The sequence below is a fragment of the Dendropsophus ebraccatus genome, chromosome 10 (genome assembly GCF_027789765.1).
Source record: "Dendropsophus ebraccatus isolate aDenEbr1 chromosome 10, aDenEbr1.pat, whole genome shotgun sequence".
NCBI classification, from domain to species: domain Eukaryota; kingdom Metazoa; phylum Chordata; class Amphibia; order Anura; family Hylidae; genus Dendropsophus; species Dendropsophus ebraccatus.
In genome coordinates this window covers 48,250,640-48,266,368 of record NC_091463.1, presented here as the reverse complement: position 1 = coordinate 48,266,368, position 15,729 = coordinate 48,250,640, and the positions used below count along the sequence as shown (strand labels likewise).

Here is a 15,729-nt window from a genome sequence, read left to right as displayed (position 1 = left end):
TAATGTAGATAAATACTGGTTTACGTAGTAAAAGTACTGTAGTACAACTGCTTTTTATGGAGCGATGCCTCTGGCCGGGGCCTCACCGTTGCTATAGGGCCATATTCAGTAAGCTACAGTACATAAAATCTAATCCCATATACTTTTATTATCATCAACCAAACCAAAATATACCGCTGGGACACTCTATCTGGGGGACGGAGGAGTCCGCGCCACAGTAATACTGTGTGAACAGGTTCTTATCTACACTAGTGTGTATTAGTGTGAAGGTTACACTGTCCAGATATATAAGATATAAACCTATATGATTGACAAGTGTGTATAGGGCTATCCTTTGCAATACATACTGCCTTTCAGTATTGCGCTGGGTATACTTTTATGCATTTATTATTTGTTTTTCTGTTTTGTAATATTTCCTAAAGTTAGTATCTCTGGGATGACCCCTTTAACCCCATACTACCTTATATTAATTTAATCCACTTCTCTAGACCACTATGGAGTCAAGTAATACTTAAAGAGCATGTTTGTGACAGAAGAAAGTGAATAGTAATAATGGTAATGAATAAAGGTAAATTGAGCTGGAATACTTATTATACCTTACTATAATATAACTCCTAGTCATCATATATAGATCACTTCATTGTCCAGTTGTCATATAGGAAAAAACAATGTTTGTGATGTAGCGTCACACAATGATCTCATATGCAAATTTAGTTGTTTTGAATATATAAGGATTCACATATGGCTAGGTTCACAAATATACAGCATGTATAAACCATATACATTGGACATGAAATACAAGCAAATAATTAAAGGCAAATTATGACTAGGACTTTAGTACTCGACGGAGTAGGCTTTTGGGAACAACTTTCCTGATCTCACAGGATGGGAATGAATTCCATCACCGGCTCTAAATATTTGGTTTAAGAACCGTCTCATGATGCCTCTTGTGTATGGGTCCTAAAACTGAGATTTAAAGATCCACAAGGGGTAACAAATATTAAAGTCAGTTCTGCAAAGTTTCTGCCACCCTACAAGTTCTCTTTATACAGTATTTAAAAACTCTGTAGTACACCAGTGTAAAGCCCCAGCACTGTGAATCCCTAACAACAGGACAATTCCAGGAAGTTAGATCAAGTTGAGTAGTGGAGGTCTTGAAGCATTAGCTTTAGTTTTTTTTTAAGTATTTAAGTTGACTTGAATTTGCAGTTTTAGGCCAAAAGAAGCTGTAACACAGTAGATACCAGTGAAAGAAACCTCCTTATAATTTAAAGCATTACTGTCATTTAAAAAAAACTTTTGACGTGTCAGAAAGATGCTAAGTTTTAATCAGGCAATGCCTCAATGTAGCCCAATATATACACCCATCTGTCTCATTTCAGGGCTCCATAGACTTATAATGGAGCCTGTCTTCTGCAATGTGTCAGAGCAAGTGGAATGGGAAGCAGCGAGGTGAAGCGCCGTGCCACAAACTTCTCCCGGCTATATCTAGAGATCAGTTAGGGTCTCATGTGACTTGCCAAAAGTTTTTTATAATGAGAATAACGCCTTAAACACATTTACAAGAATACAGCATATTGCATTATTTAAAAAAAAGTATTTTTTTAAAAAAAACTTGTTTTTAGGGGTTTCATACAGAATCCTACAGAAAAAAAGGTTCAGTGGGGCTTCATACACTTCTATAGGTGCCCTATTATAACTCCATAGAACACAAATTTGTATGACAACCATGTGCATGGTTATGATTGGTTCTGCAGGACTCAAGGGTAAAGGCATGTGCTTCATGCTGGTTTGAAGCTTCCTGATCAGCACTTTGTTATTTTATAGGCACAAATGTCAACTAAGTCAACTTCAGCTTAAACAGGACACTAAAAAGTAAACACCTTAATCCAAAGAACTAGTGACAGGTCTCCTTTCAGTCCAAGAAAAAGGAAAGTTTTTTTCTGTAGAACAAAAGATTTCCATATACAGTACTATAGCACTGAAACTCTTGGATGAGTCTTATAATTTTATCACACATTAGGTAAGATAGTATTAGTTTACACTGGGAAAACATATCCATAATAAATATAGATATTTTTAAAATAAATATATTACTGTAAATGATATCCTAAATAAAAGATAAAAGCAGCCCCAATATTCCAAGTTGTATGTGCTTGGCAGATGCAAGGCTGGGTTCACACTAGATTTTTGCAATCCGTTTTTTCCATCAGCTTTTTTTTTGCAAAAAACGGATGAAAAAAACCCAGATGCATTTGTGTGAATCCATTTTGATCTGTTTTTTCATTGACATCCATTATATAAAAAAGCTGATCAAAACGGATCCATTTTTTTAACATACACAAAAACATAGTCAACCTCATTATTTTGTCCGTAAAAAAAAAACGGATCCGTTTTTTTTTTTTTTTTGCTTTTTTTTATAATGGAAGTCAATGGATAAATGGATCAAAACAGATGCACACAAATGCAAGTTTTTTTTTCTCGCAAAAAATGAATAAAAAAATGTGTGAACCCAGCCTTAGAGTGACTAAGATTTTGATGGCACTGTGTATTAAGCAATGCCATTCATCAGACCCTCTTGAAAGATTCCATGTCTTTATATAGTAGCGTTCTCTTTAAGCCATGAACCCTTTAGCTAATTTAGTCCTGTCAGATACAATATTACGGCACGCAGAGTTGTGCTTTTAATATAACATGACGCTGTTGCCTGTCTCTTATATTGCCACATACAGCAAAAGAATACAGACTAAGGACAAAATTGTGCAGCTTAAGTATCCCTTGTCTGAATGCAACATGTTTCTGTATACTGTAATTTATTACTATGGCACATAGTAACAACAACAGAACACAGCAGGTGACTATTCTTACATATATTAAATTTGACTCATCTACAAGTGAAGATTTTCAGCCATGTAGATATACACAAACATTACCAGACAGAGCTCAGTGATATTGGTAGCTGCACCAGTGAGTTACAGTGTATTACGCATTTTTGTGTCCATTTTGTATCCATTGCAGAAACTCGGAGACTCCAATTCCTTAATCAGACCACTCATTCTCCTCCAATTCCGAGTCGTCATCAGACTCACTGTATTCCACAGCAATCCTGCGGGACAGGATTGTAGCCACATCATTCCCGACCGGCTCCTTCTTTGCCTCTTGTTCTCTCTGCTCTTGAACTTTCCGAAGCTGGATACCTAAACAACAAGCAGATATTAATATTATATGTAGGATGTGCTGGAAGATTCAGATTTCTTTCGATAGGTTTCACTGAATCACACACCAGTGGAGCCATGCTTTAATTTTACTAAGGACCTCTGAAAAAAGAGAATTGCAATATGTCGTTCTGGAAAAATCGTCCCTCATTATACCTGTCAGGAACCGGTGACACCAGACACACAGAGACAGTGAGCCCTGAGCTCAGCCCCGCCCACTGACTCTACCTACTTGCCCCCCTAGGCTAAACCCTAGGGCAGCAACTGGGCGGCGGTCCCTGTACTGGCTTGGTGGGACAAAAAGACAAGACAGACAGACAAAACACAATAAAGAATGGTCGACAGTCCGGGTCACAACAATCTGGCAGCAAAAGTACAAAATCGGATCCAAAAGCGTAGTCAGAAAACAGGCAATGAGGTCAGGGGCAGGCGGCAAACAAGGGAGGTCAAAAATACTAAGCAGGAGTCAGGAGAAAACCAGAAAACAGAACACACAAGCAGGCAGAGACAAGTCAATAACCGGCAAGGCACAGGCAGAAGCTGAAATCTTAAATAGGACACCAGGAACCAAGTCCAGAAGATGATAGGAGGGACCAGCTGTCAATCACTGAGGCAAAGGCAGATTAACCGTTACATGACCAGGGAAGCTTAGAAGCACAGACACGGGTGGGGCCGGGAAAACAATTAGCAGACCAGAAGAAATAAGACACAGTTCAGACAGGGCAAAAACAAGGCAAACAAAACACAGAATAAATGGAAGATTATGGCCAAAATCGCAGTCTTTGGCGCAGAGGTCTAATCTTCGCAGCAGAGGGTGGCACTGATGCCTTTTCAGGCGAGATCATGACATTACCCCCCCTTTTATGAGGGGCCTCTGGACCCTCACCAGACCTAGGAGGGAAAGGACCTCTTACAATGCATGTCTCGATGTCACTGGAAATGTCATCGTCCGTCTCCCACTCATCAGAATCAGACTCCAAGAGATATGTAACCGGTCTGACAGATCTCCCATAACTACTCAAATCAATACCAGACACAGATCCAAATTCTGCCTTACATGAGGATACAGACCTAGTACCATCACCAGGACATACAGAGCCAATTTCCACCTTACACAAATTAGCAGACATGGTATCCTCGGCGGGACACACAGAGCCAACTTCCACATTGCCCGAACTTACTGACTTGTTATCAGCGGGACAATGCACAACAACTACACCCACCTGGGCGCCCAGATGACCCTCCTGGTAGTCATCTGGACGCTGATGATCTGGCCTTGAAGTACGCTTGGCACAAAAGTTGATGAAGTGTCCACTTTCACCGCAATAAAAACATAGTCCGTTCAGTCTTCTGTGTTCTTTACGGGCCAGGGATCTTTTAATTTTGCCCAGTTCTGAAGGTTTCTCTATGGTGACCAGAGGACGAGACATAGTAGGCAGAGGTTTGGAGGGGACAGAAGTAGGAACATTAATGACACAGGGGTGGTCTAGGCGTGGTCTTAGAATACGATCAATGGTAATCGCCAGGGAAATGGCCTCTTCAAGTGAGCTAGGGGTGGTGTGACTGACCCAAGCATCTCTGAACGTCACATATGTGTTCAGGTCCCCAGAACACTTGTCAGGCTCCTTGAGTGTGACCACTGGGGTGGCAGGAGTGGTAGCTGGTAGCTGCTGGGCCAATAGCTGGACCTGTTTGGCCAGCTCAAAAACGAGGTTAGCAAGACCCTCAAAACGGACAGATAACTCCTGTGCTGAGTCCATTACTGGCCACAGGTAAGGAGTAAAAAAAAAATATTGTAGGGCCGGTTATTATGTCAGGAACCGGTGACACCAGACACACAGAGACAGTGAGCCCTGAGCTCAGCCCCGCCCACTGACTCTACCTACTTGCCCCCCTAGGCTAAACCCTAGGGCAGCAACTGGGCGGCGGTCCCTGTACTGGCTTGGTGGGACAAAAAGACAAGACAGACAGACAAAACACAATAAAGAATGGTCGACAGTCCGGGTCACAACAATCTGGCAGCAAAAGTACAAAATCGGATCCAAAAGCGTAGTCAGAAAACAGGCAATGAGGTCAGGGGCAGGCGGCAAACAAGGGAGGTCAAAAATACTAAGCAGGAGTCAGGAGAAAACCAGAAAACAGAACACACAAGCAGGCAGAGACAAGTCAATAACCGGCAAGGCACAGGCAGAAGCTGAAATCTTAAATAGGACACCAGGAACCAAGTCCAGAAGATGATAGGAGGGACCAGCTGTCAATCACTGAGGCAAAGGCAGATTAACCGTTACATGACCAGGGAAGCTTAGAAGCACAGACACGGGTGGGGCCGGGAAAACAATTAGCAGACCAGAAGAAATAAGACACAGTTCAGACAGGGCAAAAACAAGGCAAACAAAACACAGAATAAATGGAAGATTATGGCCAAAATCGCAGTCTTTGGCGCAGAGGTCTAATCTTCGCAGCAGAGGGTGGCACTGATGCCTTTTCAGGCGAGATCATGACAATACCAGTACAAAACAACCAGTCCGAACCTGGAAGTCTCAGCATTTGATTACCAGTGGCTGAAGAAGTTTGATGCAGCTTTAGGGAGTCCTGGAAAACAGCCTCTGGCTATGTTCCCACTTCAGGAAAATATCGGGGAAGGTAGCCATCATGTAACATAGACAGCTGCTAATAATGATCATGACCATTATTCACGGACGTCTATTTAACAAGATGGCCACCTTCCCCGATATAATTACACGATGGAAACATAGCTTATCGCCGTATCTGTGTTTTCCAGGTAGCCCTAGGGCTGCATCCAACTTCTTCAGCCACTGGTGATCAAATGCTGAGACTCCTGGGTCTGGACAGACTTGTGCATGCTCAAGCTGCACTTATCTCTATAAATGATATATAGTATATATAGTATATGCAAATAAAACCCGCCAACAACATTTAAACATTTAAGCTCAGCATTTGGAACTCACTTGGGTCTGTTTGGTCAATATGTTTAACAAAACCAGAAGTGGATCCAACATATAATGAAAAGATTTGGAAGATTTATTGTGAACAAGTATTGGTTACCCTAATGTCCTGGTATCAAAGTAGTAATAATATACTAATACATAATATACACAATACATAATATAGTTCCTGTGTAGGAAAATCATTGGCATTAAACGATTGATTGAAAGATAAATGAATATGCATTACTTTCATCTGTTTATTTAATGTCTTGTAACTACTTTATGGACATCTCCACAGGAATTAAACAGGATCATAACTCAGCAGGAAGTTATAGCAGCATTCGCTCGGAAGCTGAACGTAATGTGAAGTAATTTGTACAGAGGTTATATAATAACATCCATCGAGCTATTGGCCTTATGGGCCATATGAGCTTGGCATGAGATACCCCAAGAGGCTAAACCTATTGCTCTTATCTTGTGTGCTTGCCAACCTGTCCTTGTACTAACCCTAGCAGATGTATTAGCTAAAGGCCACTATGTTAATATACGACCACTAGACAGATTCACATCTCTCTAATGTATCTACAGAAAACACTTTGGTGACAAGTAACCAGGCAACAATGAATCTCAAGTATTTCCATAAATAAATATACCATTAATAACTTCATTCTGCCTTGCTTTAGTGTGTGTTCTGTTCTATACAGAGGACAGAATATAAAAATAATAACAACAACTACAATGATAGAGAAAAGACCACTTACCTCTGCGGATTGCGGCTAGGAGATCACTCCTAGCATCACTCATGGGAATGATGGGAATCTGAGGTTTCCTTGGTTCCACAGTGACAGTGGGTGGGGATGCTGAATGAATAGGTGAAGCTGTAAGAGTTAGGGGGCCAGGAGGGGGCGGTGGAGGCGCTACAGGTGGTCCCAAAGAACCGATTTGAGGAGGAGAAGCAGAGTATGGGCAGGGGGGAGCTGGAGGCGGGGCAGGGATATATGAAGACATGGCAGCAACTATATTGGGAGCTACGGGAGTAGGAGCTGAGATTGGGCTGTCAAAAGCTGTCTGTGCGGAAGGAATTACAGGAGGAGGCGGTGGAGGGGCAGGAGGCACAAAATATTCAGGCATCTGACCTTGCTGGCCACTGAAAAAGAATAAAGACATTGCAGTTCATGTAAGTGACTAATTTAGCATTCAATCATAGGTCTATACTTTAGACCAGAAGTGAGAACCTTTGGCCCTTCAACTGTTGAAAAACTACAATACCCATCGTGCCTGAACAGCCAAAGCTTTAGCTAAAGCTTTGGCTGTCCAGGCATGATGAGAATTGTAGTTTTGCAACATCTGGAGGGCCAAAGATTCCCCATCCCTGCTTTAGACAGTTTGATGATATACAGTACAACAGTTTTCATGTATGAAGTCACTAATGTGCATTTACAAAGTCTACTTTTAGTGCCATACTGTAAACTGCAGATAGTCCAAAGAGTTGACTAAAATGTCTGTCTAGTCAGTCACAAATTATTGATGAGAACCAGAAAAACAACTAATAAATAAATCATCACATTGGGAAATTTTTAGTTATTTTTACGTAAGTAAATATTTCAGTGTAAACTCTGTGTGGCCTCCTCCTTTTAGATTAGTGTGATATGAAACAGCTTTATACAGATAGGTCATCTTTAATCATATCACAATATGGCCTCAGCAATATAACTGGACTAAAGTTACTGTAGTAAACAGATCCTTCAATTCTCTTGATAGTATCAGAATATTGCATTTCCCTAACATTATGGTTCTAGTTTTGCACGCTGAAACCACTTCACTTTGGAACATTACATTTGCATATGCCACACCCTAGATATGGTCCAGACTGTTGGCTTACATGATATTGTTTGTTGTAACCATTTTATACAAGTAAGAGGCAGAGTTTGTTAAAGCTATCGATATCCTATAAAATATATAATGAACAATATGGATGCAGTCCAAGTGTTGTGTGCTAGTCGTCTCCTACGGTCCATAGCTTAATCATGCTGATATTTCTACATCTGTCACAGACGTTAGCTAAATGCTTCTTGGCAACCAGTGGAAATGCATCTGGCACTAGGTACGAGATTTAAAGGGATTATCTAGCGCTACAAAAACATGGCCACTTTTCCCCCTACTGTTGTCTCCAGTTCAAGTGCAGTTTGCAATTAAGCTCTATTTACTTCAATGGAACTGAGTTTCAAAACCCCACCCAAACTGGAGACAACAGTAGGGGGAAAGTGGCCATATTTTTGTAGCGCTGGATAACCCCTTTAACACTTGCTGGTGTCACTAGTTTACCAAGGAAGATGTTGTGAACTCTCCAAGGTGCTGAAGGCTTTTTACCTATTTCTACAGTGAAACCTTGGATTACAAGTAACTTGGTTTGATAGCATTTTGCAAGGCAATTTAATCATTTAAAAAAGTGTAACTCAGTAGCTCAATGTACTGTATAGCCTGTGGATATGTGGCCATGTCCTTTTTTCCTAACTTTGTGGTCCACTTTTAGACAGGTCAATACACACATATGAATTTAACAGTAGCAGTGCAATATGTATTAATCTGTGCTACAATTTTGTCAATCGTTTCTAGCGACTACACTGAAGGAGAGGAGCACAGTACCACACCTTAAAGCATAGACATACTGTACAGTATTCTAAGCACTCTCTTAGCACCTACCTATCCTCCCCTCCTCCTTCCAGAAGGTAGCAATTTAACATTAAAGGGAATTTATTGCCTAGACTTGCACTGTTTAAAGTCAAATACTGAAACACCTTCTTTTTTTCTTATCAATTTCTGTTTTCTGATGATTTTCTGAATAAAGTTCATTTTCTGTACATTTTTATGGGTCATCTATCTTTTCTGAGCAGTTTTTTGACAGCATCTAGAGATATGATTTACAACAAACACCATGAATATAGGCAAGAATAAACAGGTGCTCTCCCATTGACATGAATAGGAAAGGTGTCTGGGTATGCCCTGTGGTTTTTGAAGAGTTCATTTCAAAGAAAGGGGGAGGCTGAACTTTGAATATAACTTATTGTCTTCTTTATCTACTTGTGTCAACTAACTTGTATTAGTGTAATGATGTTCATTTTCCAGCAGTCCCCTCCTTATCATAGACCAAACAGGAAGTCTCAGCCTAATTTTAGGCCTAGTGGTACAAGATTTCAGGGTTATTTTAAAATATAGATATTAAAAATGTAAAATTAGAAAATAATCACTGAAACTTCTTTAAAAACTTTTTGAAACCAATAGTTCATTTTCTGATGCCTAATTCCCTCTAAGTGGATTGAAGTGTCTGGGACCTCTAGCAAAAGAGTCTAACAAGAGATGTGGCATGAGAGAGCCCTTTAGCAGATAGAAAGCTGCTGTTTGTAGTGATGTGTATTCTGTGAACACATTTGGCAGACAGAAGCTGTAATAAAACAGTAGTCTGATTCCTGGCTGAGAAAAACACGGGGAGTTATGTATGGCGTCACATGTAAGGTTTAGAGTAGTCTCTCGGCTGGGATTACTGACAGCATAATGTTTATCAAATAGATTTACTGATCATTTTATCAAACTGGTGTAAAGTGAAACTGGCTCAGTTGCCCCTAGCAACCAATCAGATTTCACTTTTCATTCCTCACAGATTCTTTGAAAAATGAAAGGTGGGATCTGATTGGTTGCTAGGGGCAACTAGGCCTATTCTACTTTACACCAGTTTGATAAATCTCCCCCTATATCTTAAACATCTAAATAAAAAATCCCTAATAATTACACGTCACAGTTTGCAGATTACATGTCATCTTTGGAATACTTGAAACATACAATATTTATTAACAATAAATGAAAAATATTTATTCAAGCTAGTTGAACTACTGCAAAACCGCTTAGAGAGTTAACAAAATGTTGTCTCTTTCCCCTCTTTAGACATGATCCAATGTGTCACTTACCCATAATCCTTCATGACTTGAGGACGCGGGCCATTCAGGATGGCCTCTGGTGGTGGTGGTGGATGAGCCTGCTGGGCTCTGTTCAGACTGTTCTGTCGGCTACCCGGAGCAGATGAGCGGTAGCCATGTTCTTGCGCTTGAGTGGCCATTAGTATGATCTCTTTGTTCTCAGCAGTCAAGTGAGGGATAGCAGCCAGAATCTGCTGAGTAGGGTGATTGGGGCTAGCAGGGTACGAGTGATCAAGGTCTGAGGCATATGACCTGCAGTTAAAAATGTAAAAATAAAATGCTGTCATAAATGGAAGTACATATGAACTCTTACAGCTAAAGGTGCGGTCATCCCACCCAGGCTGAGAGGGGTTAAATCAATGTGATACTTTCTGAATACAGAAAAAGATAATTTAGAAACTCATGCTGTCTAGAATATTAGCAAGAGACAAAGCAAAACTGATAATTTACAGAGATATAAGACTACAATACAAACATATTGCTTACAGAGAGATTATTAAGAAAAACACAACATATTAAAATAAATAATTCACTTTAACCAATTCAGAATAAGAATTCCATCTGTTTACTATAGTAAAGATATATTTTCAGTGTGGACATATTGTGCGTGGAACCTGCCTATTGTCAGGGGACAGTGATCCCTCGGATGAAGTCACATGATATGGAGATGGTGAGAACCTGTTATCTGGCCTGAGCTCCTTATCATATGCCATCATGTTCCATTCCAGCCTTCGGTTCCGAGCTTTCCGAACCTTCTTCACTTCCCGGGTTGGATCTTCTACCTGCCTCTGCTCCTGGAAATATACAAGAAACTTACGTATTAAGTATTAAAGTTCCTTTGCAGAACGTAAGTGCATGAACTGATACCCCTGCACAGAGTTACAGACTGCAAACAAAACCCCTGTATGTAGCCTGAACCTGCCGTCATGTATCCCTCTGCTTACCTACTCCTGAGCACTATAATATGGGGAGGAAACACAAGCTAAAGCAACATTTCCTAACCTGGATATGCAATGATCTCCATCTAACTCCCCTTCACACCATATATATGGCACAGCTAAAAAACACTGCCAACCTACAAAATATCAAAAAAGGCTTTAACCTAATTACAGACTCCGGAGCTTCAGTGTTATGACCAGGTCAGAGTGATGTTGTATCAACAGAGATATCACATGACAGTATTATTATCCAATGGCAATAGGTCACAGTGACATTATATCGACATTGTATCACAGTGAAGTTTGGTCCATAGGGATGAAAATGTGTGGTTCTTAGATGAAAAGCCCACATAAGATCACTAAAGACCACTAAACTAATACTTTCTAAGCTGTTCTGTATGCTAAACAGTGGCCTCAATGTGTTCAATGATACAAATAGCACTGTACTCATATGGCAGAATTTGAAGAGGAACAAGATGGTTACTGGCTAGAAGAAATGAGCTGACCTGTTAGACTGTTATACATTGTCTGTGAGATAACTGCTGGGTCTTAGATGCTGTTTATCATCCTTATAAGGAAAGGATAGGATTCTCCTTCGATATAGTGATTATACTATTTTCTTTTCTGCACTTTTTCTGACTAGTCAGATAGACAGAAACTAGACTTAGGGGGTGTGAGTCAGCTTCAGGGGGTGAATGTTAGGCTGAGGGAGCGGGAGCCAAGCTCAAAGGGGTGCGAATATGAGGCAATGGTGCATGAAACAGGCTGGGGGGGGGGATATGATGCTCAGGGGGTGTGAATATAAGGCTGAGGGGGTATAAATAATACAGCTGAAGGAGTGTGAATTTGGCTCAGGAGAGTGTGAGCATGATTCAAGCCCCCTAAGACTCATATTCACAAACCCTTGAGCCTGATTCACACTCCCTCAACCTCATATTAACTTCCCCTTAGCATAACATTTGCATACGTTCTCTGAATTAAGTTCATGTCCGTCTGACTTCTCTCGGAAAAGCGCAGTCAACCAATGGCAGCAAAATAAAAAGAGAGTTAGAAACAGGACATCTGCGGCTATAAAGTGCTATAAAGGCACAATAGTAATATTTTTAATAGGGTTAAACATGTAATGACAAAATGTACATTTTGCCCTATGATACAGTATTTCACTTGAGATTTCGCTTGATGCGTTACAATTGTTAGGTATGAGAAGCAGATAACAATTCAGTATATGTGAAATAAAAAAATGGATAATTTTTAGAGTGTGCGGTACAGAGCAGAATGATGCATAGTTAGACTATTAGTGTGATAGTGGATCTGGCAGCTTGAATGATGTCAAATAAAAGTCTGGATGGAACTTCATCAGATCTATTTCTAAATTTAAATGTACGAGTTGCCTGATATAAAAACACAACACAGATAAGAGCCCAAAGCTAAAAGACACACTGCTTCCTTCCTGCACTCACACACGCTGGAGACAATGTTCCCGCTGGGACTAAATTAAAATTACTATGCCATCGCGTGACATGTCTGGGTGACAAGACGTTAACACGTCATAACATATAATCATCAGTGAGAAGCGCACTACACTTTCTATCACACAGATCCGTACTGTTTATTTCATGGTTGGTTATTATCCCACCCAAAAGTGTCAATGTTCCTGTATCATTAGAAGAAGATAGAGAATAGGGTTGTCAATCTATAGTTCCTCACATTTCCTTTCTAATACAAATTTTAAGCTCACATAGAAGTGACTATTTCTGCCCAGTTCCCTTTACATGAGTAGTAGTAAAATAACAGGGCTGCTGTCATTTGTCAGCCAAAACCTCCTGTATGATCAGAAAGATGCAATGTGACTATTTCCCATCTCATCAAGTTATCCCCTTCTTTGCAGATAGAGTATAATAAGCTTATCATTGGGGGTCTGACCGGTGGGATCCAAAGTGACCCCAAGAAGGGAAACATAATTGTCCACAGAATTAATGGCGGCACAATGCTTGCTCAGCCAGCACTACATTCACTCTCCACCGAACATTGTAAACACTGAGTGAAGGTGGCCAGAAGATTAGTATATATTTAGCCCAGGTAAATTTTGGGGAAATTACATCCCTAATCTTGTTTTCATTGTTCATGTCAGATTCCATCACATTATTAGACTTTGGGCTGACAGAGAAGAGTTTACTGTAACCAAAAGCAGGAGGTCTTTTTTGGTCTGTAATGCTCTAAAAAGGTCCTGACACAGTTAGATATCGCTAATATACATCAGAATAGACATTAGGGGAGCATCAGTATCGTTAATGCTGCTGAAGTAATCTATATTTATGTGTGCTGGGAGCAGGGCTTCTGAAGCCCTGCAGTTCCTGACACAGCCACTGGTGGCAGCAGAGGGGCTGTGTATTGCTGTAAGACAACACAAAAATGTATAAAGATTTTTTTTTAAAGGGGTTATCCAGAGCTACAAAAACATGGCTACTTTTCCCCCTCTCTTGTCTCCAGTTCAGGTGTGGTTTGCAATTAAGCTCCATTTACTTCAATGGAACTCCAAACCCCACCCAATCTGGAGACAAGAGAGGGGAAAAAGTGGCCATGTTTTTTTAGCGCTGGATAACCCCTTTGAAAGTTATATAATTTTTAAAAAAGTAATGCAAAAAATAAGTTTATTTTTTCGGAATACACCTGGGTAAAGAACCAAAAGGTAATAACCTTTTATTAAAAACTGTCTAAAATAGTCTAAAAATAGTAAAAAGCTTAACCAAGCAGCAGAACAGTTTCTTCATATAAAATATATAAAATGATATTAGACTATAACCATAACATTGCAGCGATCCTTTAAAGGAAAACTGACAGCAGGGATATGCATATATCTGTACTGTCCGTTTTCAAATAAAGAATATGTTTTCCCACCAAGCCAGACCATACAGAGAAGATAAACGTATGTACACCATGCTCACATAGGTAACTGAAAATTGGCAGCACAGATATATGAATATCCATGCTGTCAGTTTCCCTTAAACTGATGTCTATCGAAATGGGATAGGAGGAATGGTGCAGATTTTTTAACACCTACTTTTTGTCTCCTCTTCTCCTTCCTCTTGTCTTCAGTAGCTTGCAACATCTTTTCCTTCCATAAATTAAAGAAATATGAAGGATCTGTGTAGAATCGCAGGCCATCTTTCTTGTCATCCCTAAAAAAAAAAAGTTATTTGAATCTGGTTATTTGAAAATGAATCTGGTAAAAACTTTTCTTGTGCCTGTGGAGATAGAGGTTCTGAGGTTCTGGTGGTACAAATACAAATAGCCATCTGCTGGAGTTTTATTCCAAGTATACATTTTTGCAGGCAGCACAGGTTACTGTGCAGAAGTTTTAGGCAGGAAAAAATGCTGCAAAGTAAGATTCTCAGTTTTATTCTGCACCAGGACAATGACCCCAAATATTCAGCCAATGTCATTAACCCTTTCACTCCTAAAGTGATACTGTCACCCCAGTTATCCTGTGTCCTGTTATTGGCAGCATCAGCTACAGACAGTGTCACTAAGGCGGGCCCTAGCATCTGCTGAACCCCCTCTCCCTGCCTCATCACAGGGGAAGCGTAAAAAACAGCACTGGACCTAGGCAGGGAGATTATGGGGCTGTAGAAGGGCTAATTCTTTTCACCGTGAAATGCATTTTTATCATTTTGGAGTAGATGGAACTTTTTGATCGCTTATTAACCTTATTAACCTTTATCTGATATATGCTGTGACTAACAATCAGCAGTTTTGGCATTGGTTTACATTCTGCAAGTGGTGATACCAAATATGTTTATTTTTATTCTTCTTTACTTTATTTTTAAAAAATTAAATAGAGGAGAGTTTAAAAAGTTGGAAGACTGTAAAAGCTGATCACAGGCCCTTTACAACCAATGATGTGTGGAGCTACTGTTTAAATGCAAGGTACTCCAGTCCGATTCTGTGTGAAAAGTTTGCTATTGCCATCATCATAACTTTCTGTTCTGTTCATTCATTTCACATTTTGTACCTGTTTTAGCACTATGGCTATACAGCAACAGGTACACTGGTATTTACATGAGGGGCATTAGGTTTATTGGTAGTGAGAGATAAGAAGGAAGCCTTGATTTACCTTCCAGGAACATTGGGGATCATGATCAGCAGACAGATTTGATCAGCTTGCAGGTTCACAGCCCAGGCTCTCTGTCTCTTTCTCTTTTCTTCACAGAGCACATGCTAAGCCCCTCCCCCACGTCCAACAGGCAGTTGACAAGCCTATGATATAGCCTACAGAAGAGTGTATGTGTTGTACTGGCTTTTCACTTGCAGAAATTTCCTCTTGACCACAAGAACAGTAATGAAATCAGTCATAAAACTAAGCATGTTCCTTGAAGAATCAGGAGCAGAGATCTTGTGGCTTGGATTTGAGGCACTGAGGAAAGTTGCAGCACTGTATATATGAGCTGACAGAAGCAGCCTAAGGGAAGCATTGGCCAACACTTGACTACCTGCAGTTTGTATTGGTGTCTCTTTTACTAAAAAAAGACTGAGCCGCAAAATCAAGTAAGTAAGACACCATGTGGCTGAAAGGGAACAAGGAGTGCGCATATTAGCCTTACCACTTAGGGGACCCAGCGATCTTTCATTTTGGCATTTTCATTTTTTGCTCCTCACA

At 40.3% G+C, this 15,729-nt stretch overlaps 1 protein-coding gene across 1 annotated transcript in view; it reads right to left on the bottom strand.

Moving 5' to 3' along the window:
• Nucleotides 1-2,519: 2,519 nt before the first annotated feature.
• LOC138802737 (actin-binding protein WASF3-like) overlaps nucleotides 2,520-15,729 on the bottom strand; it is a 34,378-nt gene continuing 21,168 nt past the window's right edge. Inside the window, exons 4-8 of the mRNA XM_069986360.1 lie at nucleotides 14,134-14,251; nucleotides 10,753-10,928; nucleotides 10,126-10,386; nucleotides 6,925-7,310; nucleotides 2,520-3,197 (exon numbers count right to left, since the gene is read on the bottom strand). Of these exons, the coding sequence (XP_069842461.1) occupies nucleotides 3,040-3,197; nucleotides 6,925-7,310; nucleotides 10,126-10,386; nucleotides 10,753-10,928; nucleotides 14,134-14,251 (1,099 nt within the window). The 3' untranslated portion in view covers nucleotides 2,520-3,039. The remainder of the gene's footprint in view (nucleotides 3,198-6,924; nucleotides 7,311-10,125; nucleotides 10,387-10,752; nucleotides 10,929-14,133; nucleotides 14,252-15,729) is intronic.